This window comes from Oppia nitens, unplaced genomic scaffold, assembly GCF_028296485.1.
Source record: "Oppia nitens isolate AA-2021 unplaced genomic scaffold, nextdenovo-longstitch-racon4-pilon3 scaffold2_pilon_pilon_pilon, whole genome shotgun sequence".
Taxonomy (NCBI): Eukaryota; Metazoa; Arthropoda; class Arachnida; order Sarcoptiformes; family Oppiidae; genus Oppia; species Oppia nitens.
The window spans coordinates 7,392,653-7,413,004 of NW_026533210.1; the positions used below are offsets into that span (position 1 = coordinate 7,392,653).

A 20,352-nucleotide genomic window follows, 5' to 3' on the forward strand; every position below is an offset into this window, starting at 1 on the left:
TATACTTATCCAACTTTCAATATACCTATAATAGGAACAAAAATTATAAATTTATAAATTTGATTTTTTTCTGAAATATAATATTTTAATATTTTTTGACTGATATATGCTATTTATTGGTTAAATACATTATAATAATCCGACTTCAGGTGTTTTTTAAACATATGGTTATCAAAAGAAAAAAATCTTATTGAATAATTTTGAATGTCAATATTATATCAATTTTTAGTAATATTAATAAATTGAGATCACTGTATGTAATGATAAGTTAAATAAAATAAAAATTTGGTTTAAGTTTTGCATATAATAAACATTATAAATCTACTACTAAATTATACTATAATATATTATATATTTGGTGTAAACTATAATTAGCCAAATATATATATATATATATATATATATATATATATATGAATAAATTTTTAGTGGTTTTAAGTGGGATTTACATTAAGCAAAAAAAAAATCTGCTAATATTTTATGATTAACTTTTTAAATATACTTCACAACCAAAATTATTTTTAAATATATGTATAATACAGTAAATAATACCGTATAAAAAATAAAAATACTACTTGACTGTTATAGTGAGTCATTCAAAATAATAAATTGAATTCAATTATCAAATGAATGGTTTAGTATAACATAAATATAATATAATATAATATATATACGGTATTATAAATTTATTGAAATAATTATTATAATGAGCATTGAATGACTTCATTAAAAGTTTTCATAATATGTATGTTTGAATGATTTTCAATGAAAACATCAATTTAAATAAATGCATTATACGATATTTATATATGATATATGTTTTATTATTTTTAATCTAAGTTTTGTTTTGTTTGAATACACACTCATTAATTCAATATAAAAGTTTTGTTGAGCCAAACGATAAGATTTTTGTTGCGATAATTTATTAAATATTGATTTAATAATATAATGACATATAAAATCATAACAAACTATAATGATATGATTGCACTGTCAAACAACAATATAATTTTTATATAACAAATGAGAGATAAAAACCCAAAAAACTAAATTATATAAAATTATATGTTTTTCAATAAATAAAATTATTGTTTTATAATATTTAATACACATTGTAAAGATAAAGCAATTATTAAAATTATATATACAATTTTATATGCGCTCTCAAAAACTAGATAATTGCTATACAATGATATGATATATTGTATGTAAAATACTGTATGTTTATTGTAATAATAATATAAAAAATGTATTCATGTTTAACAGTCCTTTCTCTTGAATCTATTATATAATACTTTATAAGTGTTTTAAAATCAATGCACAGAAAAAAGTAAATAACAATATATTATAATAATGTGACCGATAAAGCATAAGATAGTTGTTTTTGCAATATTGTTGTTGTTGTTAATCATTGAAAAAATAATTGAAAAATATAATTTAGCAAACATTTTTTGCAGTCATTTTCCATTTAAACTTTTTTTAATACAATTTTTTGAACTTTGTTTAACTTTTAGGTAAAGTCTCTCTCTCTCTCTCTCTCTCTCTCTCTCTCTCTCTCTCTCTCTCTCTCTCTCTCTCTCTCTCTCTCTCTCTCTCTCTCTCTCTCTCTCTCTCTCTCTCTCTCTCTCTCTCTCTCTCTCTCTCTCTCTCTCTTCTCTACAAATCTTGAATATCATTAAAGAAAGTGAAAGTCGAGAATCGATACATTTATTTAAAGTTTAATATACAAACTATTACTGTGTTTTTTATTAATGTATGAAAATGTTGTAAAAAACGCAAATCAATACACTTTTGAATAGCAGTGTAAACTCTATGTAAAAGCTTAGTATAACTTATATAGTGTAGTATATAAGTGATTGAATTTCACACAATTTTTATTTCAAAGGGAATGAATTCTCAATTGGGAGGCTTTAAGAGAGATTGAGATTTAAATGATTTTTGATATAAAAATAGTTTTTTTCTCGTATTTTATTTTGTGAATGTATATATAAATATATACAGTATATATATATATAAATTTATATATATATATATATATATGTGTGTGTGTGTGTGTGTGTGTGTGTGTGTGAGTGTGATGTCTAATATGTATTTCAAGCAAATTATTGGCGCAACAGTTAAGGGCTAATGCAATGACTGTTTAATTACTAATAGAGAGATGTTTTACATGACGTGATCACCGCTGGAGACAACAACTTAATGAGATACTGAGTGAGTGAGTGAGTGAGTGAGTGAGTGAGTGAGTGAGTGAGTGAGTGAGAGAGAGAGAGAGAGATGTCATTTAAAATTTTCGGCTCATTTTCATAGGCATTACATTTTATAACATAATATTTTTCGGCTTTCTATGTGATAGTCAAACCTCTCAGTCATATAAAAGTCTTATTATTGAGCACACAGTGGGGGCATAAATAGACCCCAAATGGATGATAATTTGAACAGTTTTCCCAGTTATAATAGTGTTGTAAAAATTTTACAGTTTATACTTAATACTACTGTACTGTACTCTCACTCCTAGTTTTTTTTATTACATTTCTTAAGGATCACTAATTTTTATTATATTATATATATATATTGTGTTTCATACAAACCAAACGAAACAACTTTCGTTTCTCTCTCTCTCACAAAACCAGTGTTTCAGTCGATTATCAAATAAGAAGTTATTTTTTAAATTTTTTTCCAGTGATTGAAAGCCTTGTGTTTCCTAATGATTGAAACAACATTTTCATTGAATTTCCCACAAAATTTTTTTTTCACTAAACATTATTTTCAAAACTATATCCAATTTATATCTATACTGAAATATATATATATATATATATATAAGTATTAAATTATTATTAACCGTTTTTTATCATTATTGTTGGCACTTACTATAACTTTACTTACTTCACTAAAAAGTTATCTCTTTTTAAACTAATTTTTTTATTTTATTTTACAATACATACATATAAAATGGTTATAAAATATGTTGGTTTGTTTTTATTACTGTATTTCCCTTTTTGCTGAATTATCAGATAAGTTAGATAATATGCCGTGTCATCAAAATTATTATATGATATTCAAAATAAATATATTAGAGAAAAAATCTTAACACAAAAAAATTAGTACCAAATATGATATATTTGATAATAATTATTGTTTTATTAGATTATTTTTATTATTATTATTTGTTTTATTTTATTAGAAAGCAGTGAGAATTTTTGCAATTGTTTGCGATTGTCTAATCAATTATTATTATGATTATTATTATTATTGTCTTTTTTATTTATACAATATTATCAATTTATTACCATACAGTGTAGTTCCTGTAACTATTGTTTTTATTTTATTTTGGTTGTTATTTCATGTATACAATTTCAAAAGCGGCATAACATCATATCGCTTATATACAGCTTAATAACAGTCACTAAAAAATTGTTTGTATTGATAGCGACTCCCGAAAAAAATATATGTGAGGTTTCAATAAAATTGCAATAATTGTTATGTTTGATGACAACCGTAATAAAATTAAATATATATATAAGAGGAAAACTGTTGGCATATATGGATAGGGAGTTAGCAAATGAAAGAGAGAGAGAGAGAGAGAGAGGGTATCTGAGAGTCAAACAAGTGCTGCTTTTATTGCATTTAGGCTGTAAAAGCTATAGAGCTGTGGATAATAGTAATTCAATTGACGATCTGATAAGTTATAAAAATTTAAGTATTTAAGTGAAAACACATATAAACACCACTATCTCAGTGAAGCCATACGGATGTACGTACTGTATATATATGTGTGAGTGTTTGTTAGGTGTATTGGGTATGGTATGAGTTTTTGTATGACCATTAAATTGTATTATTACACAGCTTTTTCATTGGAAAGCTCTGAGAAAAATATTGTGACCGTACATCCAATTATACGGTTATTTCATAGCACAAGTAGACACTGATTTGAGACTCAATTTTGCCGTCCAATGGTTATATAGAAATAAAAATAAATATATAGATATTTTTAACTGATTGTTAGTGTCATAAAACCTGAGTTTTCAACTAAAAAGTGAGAGAAAAAAATGTCAAAAAAATCGCCAAATTTGCAGTTAGTTATCATTGAATGTATTGCTAAACATAAAAATAAATATATTTCAGACAATTCATAGCAAAGTTAAGTAAGTGAGTGAATGACTGAGTATATGAATTGACTTTTATTTTTTTATGTTGAGATATGAAAAATAATAGTAAATCCAAGTAATATTCAGTGAAAGAAATAAAAAGCACTGAATTTTTAGTGCCCTTTCAAATAAAAAATAAAAAACAATTGCAAACAACAAAATTGATTGACTTATATATAAAATACATGGAAAACTAGGAATACAAAAAAAGTCGAGAGAGAGTATAATTGATGCTAAAAAGTTAGGTCTTATGGCTAATGGCTTATTGAGTGATTGAATGGCCAAAAACAAGTGCAGACACCATACCATACCACACCATACCATAGGCCAGTGATGTCATTGTTTATGATCAATGATAATAGTGTTTCCGTTGTTTTTTCTCTATCTTTTGTCTTTAAAAACGTCTTTCTCATTGCAAATGCATTTATCGTCATTACATTTCATTTTGAATGCCATTATTCAGTATATACTGTGTATATATACAGTATATATATTGTATAAAAATAAGATAAAAATAGATGAGTCTATTGTATTGTATTGAAAAATATATCAATTATTTAAGTAACAGATAGTATTATGGCTTTTGATTTTCAATATTGGTTTCAATTGCCACATAAATACCAGTTATTTGATCGCTGGAGAGCACCGACATTGAATATAAGACGCCTTTTTATATTTATATTCAATATTATTGTTATTATTTGCTATCAATTTATGATTATGTGATAGTAGTGGGAGAGTGGGACTGCTTATGAAACATATAACAGACTTCTCACAATATACAGTATATATTATATCATAATTATTATTAATTGAATCAAATTTAAAGATAAGAAAGTTTTCTCTCAAGAAAAAAATATAATACATATTCAATGATATAACACAATAATATCATATATATATATATATATACAGATACTGTATATACAGACAACATCATAGTCTACAATAAGCTATTATTATGAGCTTATTATTAAATATGTTATTAACTTATCAGTTTGTGAAACTAAACATTTATTGTATTATTATAATATTGGAGGCGATAATTAAATTTCAAATACATTTCTCTAACGAAACACAAACCAAACCATACAAACACACGCCTTATACATAGTATAATACAATATAAAGTACAATACACTTGTATATTGATATTTCTAATACATTATAAGTATATAATAACAAGTGAACAGAAATTTAATAAAAGAGTCGGATATTTGTAGAGTATTTTCAGTTAAATGAAAACTATTGTTGAGTTAAATACTGGGAATCAACGGATATTGTGTTGAAAAAGAAAGAAAAAGAGAGAGAGAGAGATGTCTTGTTTTTAGTGACACATACAGAGAAAGAGAGAGAGAGAGAGAGAGAGAGAGAGAGAGAGAGAGAGAGAGAGAGAGAGAAATCTGATGATAGAGAAAGAGGTAGTGTTTGAGAGACAGACTTTTCCTTATGATTTAGTTATTCAAATGTCAATCTTTTTTGTTTGTTGTGAATCTTCTTATTGTTGGTTAGTCCTAAAGTTAACATTAAAGGATTTGTATCTCTCTATCTATAGGCGATTCATATATGTATAATTCAAAGACCATCATCTTCTCTGAAGGCATTATTTGTTTTTGTATATATATTATTAATCCTTACATTCATAGTATATATAAAAGCCGAAACACTTGCCGATCAGTTAAATGATAGCACATTCATATGAAAAACTGTGAGAGAGAGAGAGACAATACTACTCTACCCCGGCTTTGTATTATTATTATTAAATGAGGAGAAATTATAATACAAAAATAATTTTGTATGGGTATTGAAAGTCACAGGTATGTTATCATTGACTTAGAGAGTTGGCGTTTTGCTAACATACATAAGTATAGCCATTATTGACTTCTGGGAAAATCTATTTGTTTTTATGCAAACACAATACCGACTTATAATAAGGGTTTAATGTTATGTCTATAAAGTATTTGTTAATAATAATAATATTAATACACATACAGTATAGTATAATATATACATATCTTTACATCTATAATAATTGATGTAAAAATTGATGTAATTATCAAGTAAACTAAATTTCTATTCAAACACTTATCAATCAATGGCATAACATTTTTTAGGTGCAATTTTTTATATACAGTATATATTTTGTCTTTAATATATTATCTAAACATTTGAAGTGTTTCTTTGTTGTTGAATACCAATTGCAATAAACTTAATATTTTTCTCAGTTTTGTTTGTTTTTGCTGTTCAGAGAAGCGTTGATCCAATGATATCAATTGAGTGCCAGTTTTTGTCTAACAATTTTCTTAACAAAACAATAAGGTTTTAGATTTTTGTTGTTGATCTCTCTCTCTCTCTCTCTCTCTCTCTCTCTCTCCCCATCCATATAATGTTTTACTCATTTTGACCCATAAATATGTGTTTAATTTTTTCATAATTTAATTTTCCAAAAACAAAAAGGATTTAAAGGTTTAACTTTTAACTTAACTTAATAAACGTGTGAATTGTTTTTGCGGATATTGTCTCCGATTTTCTGTCACAATTGAGAGAAAGAAATTTTTGGTTAAATATCTGACATTCATTAATGTGTGAAACAAATGTTTATACTAGCAATAGGAAAGAGAGTAAATATAATATAAATAAGTGAGTGAATGAGTGAGTGAGTGAGTGAGTGAGTGAGTGAGTGAGTGAGTGAGTGAGTGAGTGAGTGAGTGAGTGAGTGAGTGAGTGAGTGAGAGAAGGAGAGAGAGAGAAATTTATATAAAATAAATTTAATAATAGACTACAAACATGAGTGCATTTCCGCTACCAATTTATTGCTATATATTTTTATATATAAAAAAATAACTGCAAAGTTGTTATGCACTCAAGTCATGAATGATGTGATGGGTCGACAAACTTGAGTTACTTTTCATATATATCTACCATTGTTTGTGTTGTCGTTGTTGTCACTGACACAAGTCATGCCGTATGACTTGCATGTTAAAGTGGTCTCCAATTATTATCATCATAGCTTCTACCCTTCCTTCCTAGTAATATACCTGTGCCTCTCTATCTATCTATTTCTATCTCAAATGATAGGATATATAATATATGTACAAAAATATTACATAAACTCACTAATTAAGTAAAATTAGAAGAACAGTAACTTTTTGTGTGACTACTTATTAAAATTGAATTAAATTATATTTAAATTATAATTTATTTTTATCGTATATGTATTACAAGTTTCAGTCAATTAATAGACAGACAATACCTGACGGTGAGGTGCGTTGGCAATAGTTTATGGGTACCGCATATCTCACTTATTAAAATTACTTTTTTTAGTTTTATCACTGAAATTATTGTTAATTAGTAGTAGTAATAATAAAATGACATACAAATGAGCTACCAGTAGTAGTATTAGTAGTATAACATAATGTGTGCTTTTAAAATGATTTATATTAAGCAATATACTGTATATGAATATATAAATGAAAACAGAAATTGAATAAAATATTTTTACTAATTGTATGAGTTTTATCTTTATTTGTTTTTCTAGAAAAAAGATTGTCTTAATTGCATTTATTTTGTATATGTATTGTATTGTATATATAAATTATAAAAGGGTTGTTTGATATACCTGAATATAAATATTTAATATATTCAGTTTACTAAAAATATACAATATATTATACAATACAATAAAATTATAAATTAAGTTTATGTGTTGTGACAATAATCATAATTATTAAAACATTTTTGTGTGTATCCTTTTTTTGTGTGTATACTGACAACTAATGAGAGAAACATACTAATGAGTTACTCGTAAATTAAACTAAACTTTTATATATGTATAATACTTTAATATACAGTAGTATAATAAGTGTTATATAATTTTGAGATAACAAAAGCACATTATATACACTGTATATTATACAGTATATTTGTACAGAAAAATAATAATAATAGCAAAACTTTTTCACATTGAAAATAATAGTTTTAATGCTATCAAAACAAACAGAAATCTTTTTTTAAAGATATATTTATTTAAAAATTGAAAGCAAATTCATTAATTAATTAAATAAGTGTTGAAATTAGAAAATATTAATACTTGAACCGACACAACATATATGAATGATATTTATAAACAGTATGAACACAATCATAGTAAACACATATCACAAATATACCAAAAGTTATCATTATATAAGATAACCACAAAAAATTCTGTCACACTGAAATGTATCAACTTTAAGTTATTCCTGTGAAGCTACTGTTAATGATAAAAATGCAATTCTTTTTTATTAAAATAAAATGGTTATGTGTCTTTAAATTTTATAATCAAAATTTTTAAAATAATTTGTTTTAAAGATAAAATGGCCATTCTAATAAATATGATCCAAAATTTACAAATCATAAATTTTTAATTTAATTATTATTTATATGATTTCATCATAAATTATCATTTTTAATTCCACAATTCTATAGTGGTTACCTTAGTGATTATTTTAAAAAATTATCAAAAATTAATAAGATTTAATTAAAGCTTTAAAGACGATTATTAGTCAATAAGATGAGATAAATGTTAAGCGATAATTAAGTTTTAAATAAAAGTTAAAAATCAAATTTTTTATGTCCTCTATTAAACAATATATTCATCTTCTATTATAACATTGTTTTAGATTATTTGTCATAAATTAGTAAAAAATACTTATAAATTAAATAATAACTTTTTGTTATAAGCTGAATAAAATGAAATATTTTTTAATTTTATTTATAACTTAGTCTTGAAGTAAGATAAAATAGATTTTTTTGTATAAGATATAATTCTATGAGTCTCTAAATATGATTAATAAAAAATAAAATATCTAAGTTAATTATAATTATAAAATTTTGGCAATTAATCATCAAATTTTAGTAAATTGCAATATTTATAAAATAATTTATTAAAAAATTAAAAATATTTATCAGTTTAATAATTATTATATAAATTAACATTTAATGCATTAATCTATAAATGATTTGATAAAATTTAGTGATGTTTTAATAAAAAATAACTCAAATAATCTTTTATCACAATATTATTTTAAAATATGTTACTAAATGATTGAAAAAATGGTTGAAAGAGTTGGGATAAAAAATTATTGTTTATTCACTATATAACCCTGTTAATATACTAGCAAAATATCCTTTGATTTTAATTATAAAAAAATGTCTAGTCTATTTAAAATAAATAATTTAAGGTTATGTCAAAAATGACTTAATTTCTTTTTTTGCAAAATAAGTTAAGAAATACTTTAAAAATAAAAATGATAATTTCTATATACATTGCGTAATAATTATTGAAGATGATGGAGAAAATTTTAGTATTTAATTGTCTTTAGTTTTTAAGAAAATTAACTTTGAAAATTCATTAAAACCATGACAGCTATTGTTGTGATTACCTTATATTAATGATTTTTTTGGGCAATAAATATAAGGCCACATAGGACAGTTGATTACCAGTTACTCACTCTAACCAAGTCTAAGGTATATATATATATCAAAATATATATATAGAAAGCTAACACTTATATATATATATAAACTAGTGATTCATTCAATGAATTATATGCTCTAATATTTTTTAGTGTATTTTATTTCTGGTTTATATAACAATAATAAACCATACGATAAGTGAATGGCAATCATTCAACAACATAGTCATCATTTGGAGCTTTCAATTCATTGTTTTTTTATTATTATTATACTGTGTATACATATATATATATAATATTATATATATATATATATATATATTTATTATATATATTATCTTATTTGCTGCCAAAAATACAATACCCGGGCACTAGTATGTGTAGTGCATACATGTCTATCATAACTATTGTTTGCGAAGACAACATATACAAAAAAAACTCAAGAGTGAACTCTCATATAAACATCTAATTAGATAAATGAGTGCTCTCTGTAAGCCTACTTAATCTTATAGTAAATTTCCTTTCGACACTCAGAGAGCTCAAGACATACTGTTCCCCATACAGACAGACACACACACACACACACACACACACACAACCCGACATATACTCACATTTTTTTAAAACTCGATTTTATTCATAAGTATTTAAATGTGTATTATATAAATAATTTAAATAATCCTTCAAAAATAAAAAAAAACATAAAAACTTAAGAAATTGCGGATAAAATAAATCAAGTTATTAGAGATGAAGTACAGTATATATTAAGAGAGAGAGAAAAAAATGTTAACTAAAGAGACGATTGTCTTAAATACCCTTTTAATTCATTGTATAATTTTTTTCTTTAGCGATGACCCGATTTGCTGCTAATAATAATTATACAATAAATTCATTGCTCCCTCAGTCAGTCAGTATTAATAATCTACTATTTTTGTCTCAACATTTTATACATGCATTTTATAGTCATATATGGTTTTATCTTTTATATTGTATATACATTTCTATATAATAATAATTAGTAAAACGTGAATCACGAATAGATAACACTGTTTTTTCTAACTCTACTCTAATATAATTTAATACAATACATATTAAATATGTACACACTTTTTATAGGTGGTATAATAAATAGCATTAATATAATAATATTAATAATAATAATAAGAAAACATATTTTATAATAAACTTAATAATAATATTTTTATTATTTTATTTTTAATATACATATATTTTATTGTTTAATATATACATATATATTTCTATAATAAATAGTGTATATATGTTATTATTATTATTATTATTATTATTATTATTATTATCTAAACTACAGAATTATATATTAAAAAATTTATTGCATAAACAACGAAAAAAATAAATTATTCAAAACACAATTTTCTTTCCGAAAATAAAAACAATATTATTATTATTATTTAATTAAAACAAATTATACTATAAAAATCCCACCATTAAAACTCCAATGATTAATTAAATTTGATTTATATTTTGACATCGAAAAATGAGTATAAAAATTTTATAATATTAATAATAATAATAATAATATAACAAAACACACTAAAGTGTTTAGCAAAATGTTTTGAATCTATGAATAATAATAAATTTGCTTTTGTTTTGTTTTATGTTTCAAAAATAATTAAAATATTTTAATTTAAAATTGTTTTTTTGGGTAAAAGTTATTTTTTGAGGTAATAAAAATTTGGTATTCATATCAAAACATACATCTCTTGTAATAATAATAATAATAATGATAAACACAAAGTGTAATTTGTGTGCTGTTTGTTAGCCAAAAAAACTTTATAGTTTGCATATGTTTAACCATTTGTTTGCATTAAAATAACTACAAATAATTTTCTGTTGTTGTTTTGTTGATGTTTTTTTGTATCTAATTAATTCCAATTGTTTTTAGCATTTATAATAAGTCTGTTATTATTTTATTTTAATTTTGTATTTTAATTTTTTTCAGATAATGAGACCAAAGAGGAACAGACAAGGAGTACGTTATGCGATATTAAGGGTGTGTCGGCACTGGGCATGGAGTCAGGTGTTATTCCTGATGCTGCCATCACCTCCAGCTCAGCCTACAATGAGCTGAGCACCGGCTCAAAGTTGGCCAGGTATGTATATATATACAATATATATATATATAGCAATAGTGACACTCATCCCCTTTACAAAAAAACTCCTCTCATGAATAAATATTGTTTGCAAATGTATGGTTCAAAAACAAAATTACAGAATAATCAGTTGGCAACACATTATAGATATTATATAACTAACTAACTAATGGCATACAATAAGTTTTAATAATAATAATATTAATACAAAAGTGTTATTAGTCAACACAAATAAAATACAGTACTGTATATACAGTTTATAAGTGATATACAGTATTATGAAGTTTAATAAGTTTTAAGCTATTGTAGTGACTGATACACACATTCACATTATTAAGCAACAGTAAACTGTATTTAATAAACTGTATGGACTTAAAGTATTTATTTATTAAATATTTGGCAAATATAATGTTACAGTAATAATATTATTGGAGATCAGATGTTAGTAATCGACGAGAAAAAAAATATTGCAATAGATTTTGTAAAAACATTATTAAAGACCAAAACTAAACATCATTTTATATTAAACAATTTTGATTGATATGTTGTATATCATATACAACACTCTTTACACTAATTATTAAATACTTTCAGTTTATATAAAAATATACATATATTATCACTTATTCATTAAATAAATACTAAAGTATATAAATATTGTATTACATATATTGGACTTAAGATTTATAGACATTAAATTTATATATACTTAGAATGTATATTCTCTATCAATATTGGTTATCATTTCAATATAATAACAATATGTATAAATATATTTGGTTTATAGATATTCTTGAGTAAAGTAATGCCTACATAAGCACACCGTAGGTTAAGGTTAGGCCTAACATTGCTTAAACATTTAAGTTATTTATTTATGACGGTATAAAACATTAATTTTAACTATGTTTCTGACATATCATTTGTGTCATTAATATACGATTTTTGCATTTTTATTGCAATTCGCTGCCTATTTCTCTCTAAACGCAAAATATTATTAACGTTACAATTGTTTTGGTTAAGCAAATCATAAAAATGTTAACATATTTTTCATTTTTGCGGTCAAATATGGCCATTAAGTGAGTGAGTGAGTGAGTGAGTGAGGGGGAGAGAGAGAGAAAAAAAGAGAGAAAGAGAGAAAAGTAATTGTAGGGACTATACATAGCCATAACAGTTATGAATCACATAAAAAATGTACGTAACGTTTGATGGCCAGGTATGTAACAATGCATTTAGTATTTAGTGATTGAGATACTCGTCCCCTAAGCTAACACTCCTCTCAGGAATAAATATATTTTAGCGTTAATGAGAAGCACAATAGTCCGCAAACCATTTAAAATATATTACAAAAATATCATATATTATAACAATATATTATATATGAAAAAAGGCTAACAAAACTATCATTAGTACTCTAACTCATAGCTCATACACATACACTCACTCCCTTATCCTCCACTCACCCGCTCACTAACTGCCCATTATATATAAATTGGAGTACACTTTAATTTTGGGACTCACAATAATCACAATACATATAATATAATCCCAAAATAAAAAGCTTTTTTTTATATATTTATATATAAATATATTTAATAATACAATATTCTGAATAAAACGCGATTGAGAAATGAGAGGCGGATATCACTATTAAAAGGCATTAATAATTTTTTTGTGTCTGAATTAAGGGATTATTTATGGCAATGGATTTTGATTATAACCGTATAGTCTATGTCTATGTCTGTCTATGTTTACTGTTATAAATGCATACAAAAAATATCTATATCATACAATTTGTATGTACAGTACACACAAACACACACACACACACATACATACAGTGATACTATTGTAGAAAAAACATATTGTGTATTCACAGAGATTGTGATTATTTCCTACATTTTATTGTGTATACGTTTCTTAAGCTATTATATACTACTAGTATACCGTAGTATAGTATATATTTATTTATATATAAATATTTTTTGTTTGGAGACTCAATTTTTTTGGATAATATTTTTGGATTTGTTTTGTAGTGCAGAGAGAAGTGAGAGAGAGAGAGAGAGACAGACAGACAGACAGACAGACAGACAGACACAGAGAGAGAGAAAGAGAGAGAGAGAGAGAGAGAGAGAGAGAGAGAGAGAGAGAGAGAGAGAGATAAACCTATTTATTTGTTAAACTATTTTTACTGTTGTTTGTCGATGAAAGAGAAAGGACTACACGTTTTGCAAATAATAGTAAAAGAAATTTAAATATACATATATATAGTGAGTGAGAGTATATGAAAATCTTTTAATGCGTTTATTTGAATGCATTTGAATTTAAACTTTTTTTTAGCTTTTTTTCTTTCTTTCTGATATTATCTCTGTTTAAGCAAAATATTTAAAGAAAAAATGTTATATAAATTATATACATATGTGAACCTAAAATAAAAAGCATTTTTTTCTTCTACTCAAGTGATAGACAATTGTGAGCCCATCTCTCAACTAATACTTTATTGTTTGACTCGAGACTTACTATTGTATTGTATGTCTAGTTTTGTTAAACAAAATAAATTTACGTTCAATACGTAACAAAAAAAATATAAATATATAAAACATTTTTTTTGTCATGAGTTTTATCTCTTCTATGCTAATGTCAAATATGTATAAAAATAAATATTTCAATAAATCTATGAGTTATATATCTATGAGATTTGTTTGACAAAACAAAAACTTTAATGACTTTCAATAAAAATTGAATCACAAGACAATAGCAACAATAACAACATATAGTCAAACAATATTATTATCGATCACTAAACTGAATCTATTGGTGAATACAACCCAAACAAAATGATCACCAAATTTATGGCATACCCTTTACATAGTTGTTGTTACTGTTATACTGTATTATATAACTCACTTTACTCACACACACACATATATATATAAATAGACATACTATAACTCTATTGTCTGTGAATATGATAGTCATAAAAACAATTTTTTGATCTGAAATATCGATAAACACGTAATACAGACACATATTTTTTAGTACATATAACTGTTATTTAAGTATATTTTTTTCTTTTAAGTAATATTGAGGTCTATCTGAGTGGAAAAAATAGTTTGAAACTATTGCTCTCTCTCTCTCTCTCTCTCTCTCTCTCTCTCTCTCTCTCTCTCTCTCTCTCTCTCTCTCTCTCTCTCTCGTGAGTTCTCGAGAGAGAGAGAGAGAGAGAGAGAGAGAGAGAGAAAGAAAGAAAAAAGTACTGATAAGATAAAGTCAGTCAAAAATACAGTATAAATAAATTTTTATATATTTCAATACACATATCTTTTCAAAACCATAATTTTTATGCCAACAAAAAAGACGTCTAAAATATTTATACGTTATATCTCTTCACTATATATACAGTATATTGTATTTTGTAAATATATTTACTAAAAAAATTTGAATGAAAATGATTTTTCAACTCAACTGAACATTTTTATTATGATTATTCACTTCAAAAACATTGCATTTATCGCCGACAGACAGACAGATAGATAAATATAATATATATATATAAAGTTTGTATAACTGTATGACATAACAGATGCAAATTCATTTACAACTGTTTGGGCACCAATACTACTGTATTTTGAAATTGTATTACAACAACAATACGTTTAAAAATAAAGTATATATAATATTTTATCATTATATATATAGACTGTGAATAAATGTGATGATAGTGTGTGTGTTTGCAAGTTGTTTGCCTAAATAAATATCGATTTTATTTTGAGTGTTAAGGATATAGAGAAAAACATTATGTATTTTTGTAAACTAAATTTTTATACATTGTTTTCTTTCACACATTTGAACCAACACACGATTATTTAATAAATTTATGCAAAATTATTTTATTTTAATGCTTATATAATATCTATTATGAATGGCTTATTATTATTATTACAAAAATTTCTTGGTTTAGTATTTGTAGCACTAATTAATTGTCGCATAAAATTATATTATTATAAGAAATTACAGAATAATTCATGTGAAAAGACAATCTTTATAGGTATACTACTGTATGTATATATATATATTATATATAAAATGTTTGCCTAATTATGCAATAAAAATATACAAATTAATGGCAAATAAATGAAAAATTGCATTTCTTATGAGGTGTTTGTCTATGTATGCCTCTAACGTTTTTTCATGTATTATAATACTTATTGGATTTATACACACATATATAAGTTTCTGTAATGTTTTATAAACGTTTTTACATTACAATACATTGCTATCCATTATTATTATTATACATTAGAAAAAAAGAATAGAAATATATCTTAAATTCTCTCTTATTTTTCACTTAAACTGAATATATTAAACATAAAAGCATTATATATATAAATATATTGAAACGTTTACTTCTATAGGATTTTTAAAAAGAAAGAGAAATGAGTAAAATAGCAGATAACTATTCAATGAATTTAAATTAGTTTTATCTCAAATGTATATATCATATACCGTATATATTATATATATTATACACATTACACACTTATATATATATATTCCGGTATATATTATTCATATATATTTTGTGTACAATTTTATTAAGCTATACAACAATCAGGCAAATGGATTTTATCTGCACTTTACATATTATACAATGAATTGTTGTATTCATATATGTTTTCTGGTGACAGACAGCATACAAATGTGTTATACACGCCATACATATTGTCGTCAATTAAGTTGAAATCATATAAAATTGTATTCAACTTTACTTAATGTATTATAATATAATCCATATCTGAATTATTTTAATTAATTAAAAAATAATAAGTTTTAAAATTGCAATATTAATTAAAAGTATAGTTTTATTTTTTTAATACAAAAAACTTTAATTAAATAATTTCAAGGTGTGTTTTAAAACGATATTTTGTTTTTTAATTATTAATTTAGAAAAGATCTTAATTTACTAATTAATGAATTTAAATAATAATTTTTTTAAATAAAATTGTTCACTAAGTGATCTAAATAAGATAAAAGTTTTACATTAATATAGAAATTTTTCTAAATGAAATCTATAACAACAACAAAAAAATATGAATAGAAAATTTTAAAAACAAACAAAAAATTAATATAAAATTAATTGAATTTAAATGTTGTTTGATAAAAATAATTGACAACAAAAAAATTGGGAAACGTGTTTCATATAGATATCCACATAATATTTCTATTTTTTACAAACTAATTATTAATTTATACCATATATATAAATTCAACAATTTTATTTCCCTAAATAAAAAAAATATTAACGCAAAACGATAGCATCTGAAATTTATTTTTTAATTGCATGATTATATCCAACTATATATATATATATATATATATATATATATATTTATATAGATATATATACTGTATATATATATTTGAAATTAACCCCAACTTACGTGTTACGTGTGTTTGATTATCACACAAAAAATAGTTTTAATTTTTTTTCAGTGCAAACATTAAAACAACATTTGGAGGTTTCATAACAAAATACTAAGGCTTTATTATATACCCATTAGATAATAACGTTTTTTTAAAAAAATAATAAATAAATAACTAAACTGAAGTGATAGCAAACACCTGTCAATAAATTATAAATGTGAAGCACTTTTGTGTTATTATAAATTTAATAAAATAATATTCAAATGATTGGATTTAATCATTTGATAGACTAATTTATTTTAAACATATACTATATATACTGAATATATAGTTATATATCATTTTTTGAAAATAATAATTTACTAATCAAACCGTATACAATCAATAGTTGATTTACACGAGTGACACACGAAAAACAAAATATTTTGTTTTTAAAAAATAGTTTTATTTTGTTTTTAATTTATAAAAATATTTTTATTAAATTAAAGTCAAGTGTACTTTTTTTTGGCTGTTGTTGTTTATTATCATTGTATCGCCAATTGATTGCTTTTGCCAAACATAAAAATCTAAATGAAAAACACTAAAAAAAATTTTTAACATTAAAAATATGTTCATTTATTTCAATGTCATTTATCATTGTCTTTATAGTAACGACTAAATTAGTTATTCAATTGAATGAGTAAATAACAAATAGTGTAACAAATTTTATAGAAAAAGATAGATATTATTTACACTGAAAATTTATAGCAAAAATATTTTTAATAATAAATATATTTTATTTATGCTTAAAATAACGCAAACATGACATTCATTAATTAAAATGTCTACAAAATAAGGGGAACAGAGAGAGAGAGAGAGAGAGAGAGAGAGAGAGAGAGAGAGAATGAAAAGTGAATTATGTTTTAAGTAAAAAATCGATAAATTTGTTGAACAAAAAAGGCAATTATGCAAACAATTATAATGAAAACATATTAGCGATAGTGTGTGTGTGTGTGTGTGAGAGAGAGAGAGAGAGAGAGAGAGAGAGAGAGAGAGAGAGAGAGAGAGAGAGAGAGAGAGAAACAAAGAAAGAGTGAAATTTTACATAAAATCTGACAAAAAAAAGTTTTGTTAAAATGTGTTGTATGTGAGGGTCTCTGATATATTTGATTGTGTTTTGCGTATATGTCTCGCATAATGACTGAACCTTATTGTGTGTCTGTATCTATATTGTAGGTACCGGTTAATTATCCGGCACACAAAAAAAACTTCAACGCCATATATAATATAACAACAATATAACATTTGACTCACAAATATATTTGTAAAGTCATTGTATTAGTGATTATAATATAATGCAAATATAGTTTTGACTGCATTTTTGCTTTGGCAATGAGTTTCAAATTATATGATAAAACTCTGGTAACAGTGCAACAAAAAAAAGTGATAATATGGGAAAACTATTTTATTTTAGTAGAAAAATGTAGTCAAAGTGCTTAGAAATGCTTAGGTTTGCTATTTTTTATGACAACTGATTATAATTGGTATTTACTATTGTTATTATTATTATTATTTCTGGTTATTGAATGCACATATTTTTGCAAACAACATACAAAAAACTATTTTTTCTAAAATATAATAAGTTTCATAATTATATCATATATACAATTATATAATAATTTATGCAATTTATAGGTTCAATAATGAGAAATCGGGCGGCGCCTGGTGTCCGCACACACAGCTCAGTACCGATAATTCGGGTCAGGAATGGATCGAAGTATACCTCCCGGACCAGCATATAGTGACCGGTGTGGCCACTCAAGGACGCTATGGCAACGGTTATGGTGTCGAGTTTGTCGAAGAGTATTGGATTGAATACTCGCGAGACAATGGGACCAATTGGATCAAATGGAAAGCCACTGATGGCCAACACGTATGTATATATATATATACAGTATATTGTCGACTCATTTTTTTAATTAAATAAAACATTGCTATTCTTTAACATTAGTATATTATTATTATTTTGTAATAAAAAATATATAATTGACAATCAATATGCATATAAATGATTTATTGTTAGTGGAAAGCCATTAAATGAAGTATTACTATATTATTAAAATAAATGACAAATTATTATATTCAGTTGATAACAATCTCATGTATATAATATATGCTGTATATAACTGTATACTATATATATTTATAGGTTAACATATATGGGTTACATATTATTGATGAGTGACATTCATTCATATAGATATATAATATTATAAATCAATCAGTTTATGTCCACTTTAGACATGTAGTATTGTTTTGTCATTTTCAAAGTTGCCAGTGATTAGATATATAAGATAACCACAAAAAATTCTGTCACACTGAAATGTATCAACTTTAAGTTATTCCTGTGAAGCTACTGTTAATGATAAAAATGCAATTCTTTTTTATTAAAATAAAATGGTTATGTGTCTTTAAATTTTATAATTAAAATTTTTAAAATTATTTGTTTTAAAGTTAAAATGGCCATTTTAATAAATATGATCCAAAATTTACAAATCATAAATTTTTAATTTAATTATTATTTATATGATTTCATCATAAATTATCATTTTTAATTCCACAATTCTATAGTGGTTACCTTAGTGATTATTTAAAAAAATTATCAAAAATTAATAAGATTTAATTAAAGCTTTAAAGACGATTATTAGTCAATAAGATGAGATAAATGTTAAGCGATAATTAAGTTTTAAATAAAAGTTAAAAATCAAATTTTTTATGTCCTCTATTAAACAATATATTCATCATCTATTATAACATTGTTTTAGATTATTTATCATAAATTAGTAAAAAATACTTATAAATTAAATAATAACTTTTTGTTATAAGCTGAATAAAATGAAATATTTTTTAATTTTATTTATAACTTAGTCTTGAAGTAAGATAAAATAGATTTTTTGTATAAAATATAATTCTATGAGTCTCTAAATATGATTAATAAAAAATAAAATATCTAAGTTAATTATAATTATAAAATTTTGGCAATTAATCATCAAATTTTAGTAAATTGCAATATTTATAAAATAATTTATTAAAAAATTAAAAATATTTATCAGTTTAATAATTATTATATAAATTAACATTTAATGCATTAATCTATAAATGATTTGATAAAATTTAGTGATGTTTTAATAAAAAATAATTCAAATAATCTTTTAT

General features: G+C 23.8%; 1 protein-coding gene across 2 annotated transcripts in view; it reads left to right on the top strand.

Annotated features, from left to right (window-relative positions):
* The window catches only part of LOC128956412 (discoidin domain-containing receptor 2-like), a 36,787-nt gene that overhangs the window by 905 nt on the left and 15,530 nt on the right, over positions 1–20,352 (top strand). Inside the window, exons 2-3 of one of the 2 annotated variants that reach the window (XM_054302149.1) lie at positions 11,586–11,736; positions 18,832–19,069. In XM_054302149.1, the coding sequence (XP_054158124.1) occupies positions 11,586–11,736; positions 18,832–19,069 (389 nt within the window). Of the gene's footprint in view, positions 1–11,585; positions 11,737–18,533; positions 18,681–18,831; positions 19,070–20,352 lie in introns of those variants that run through there. The other variant, XM_054302150.1, reaches the window with a different exon arrangement.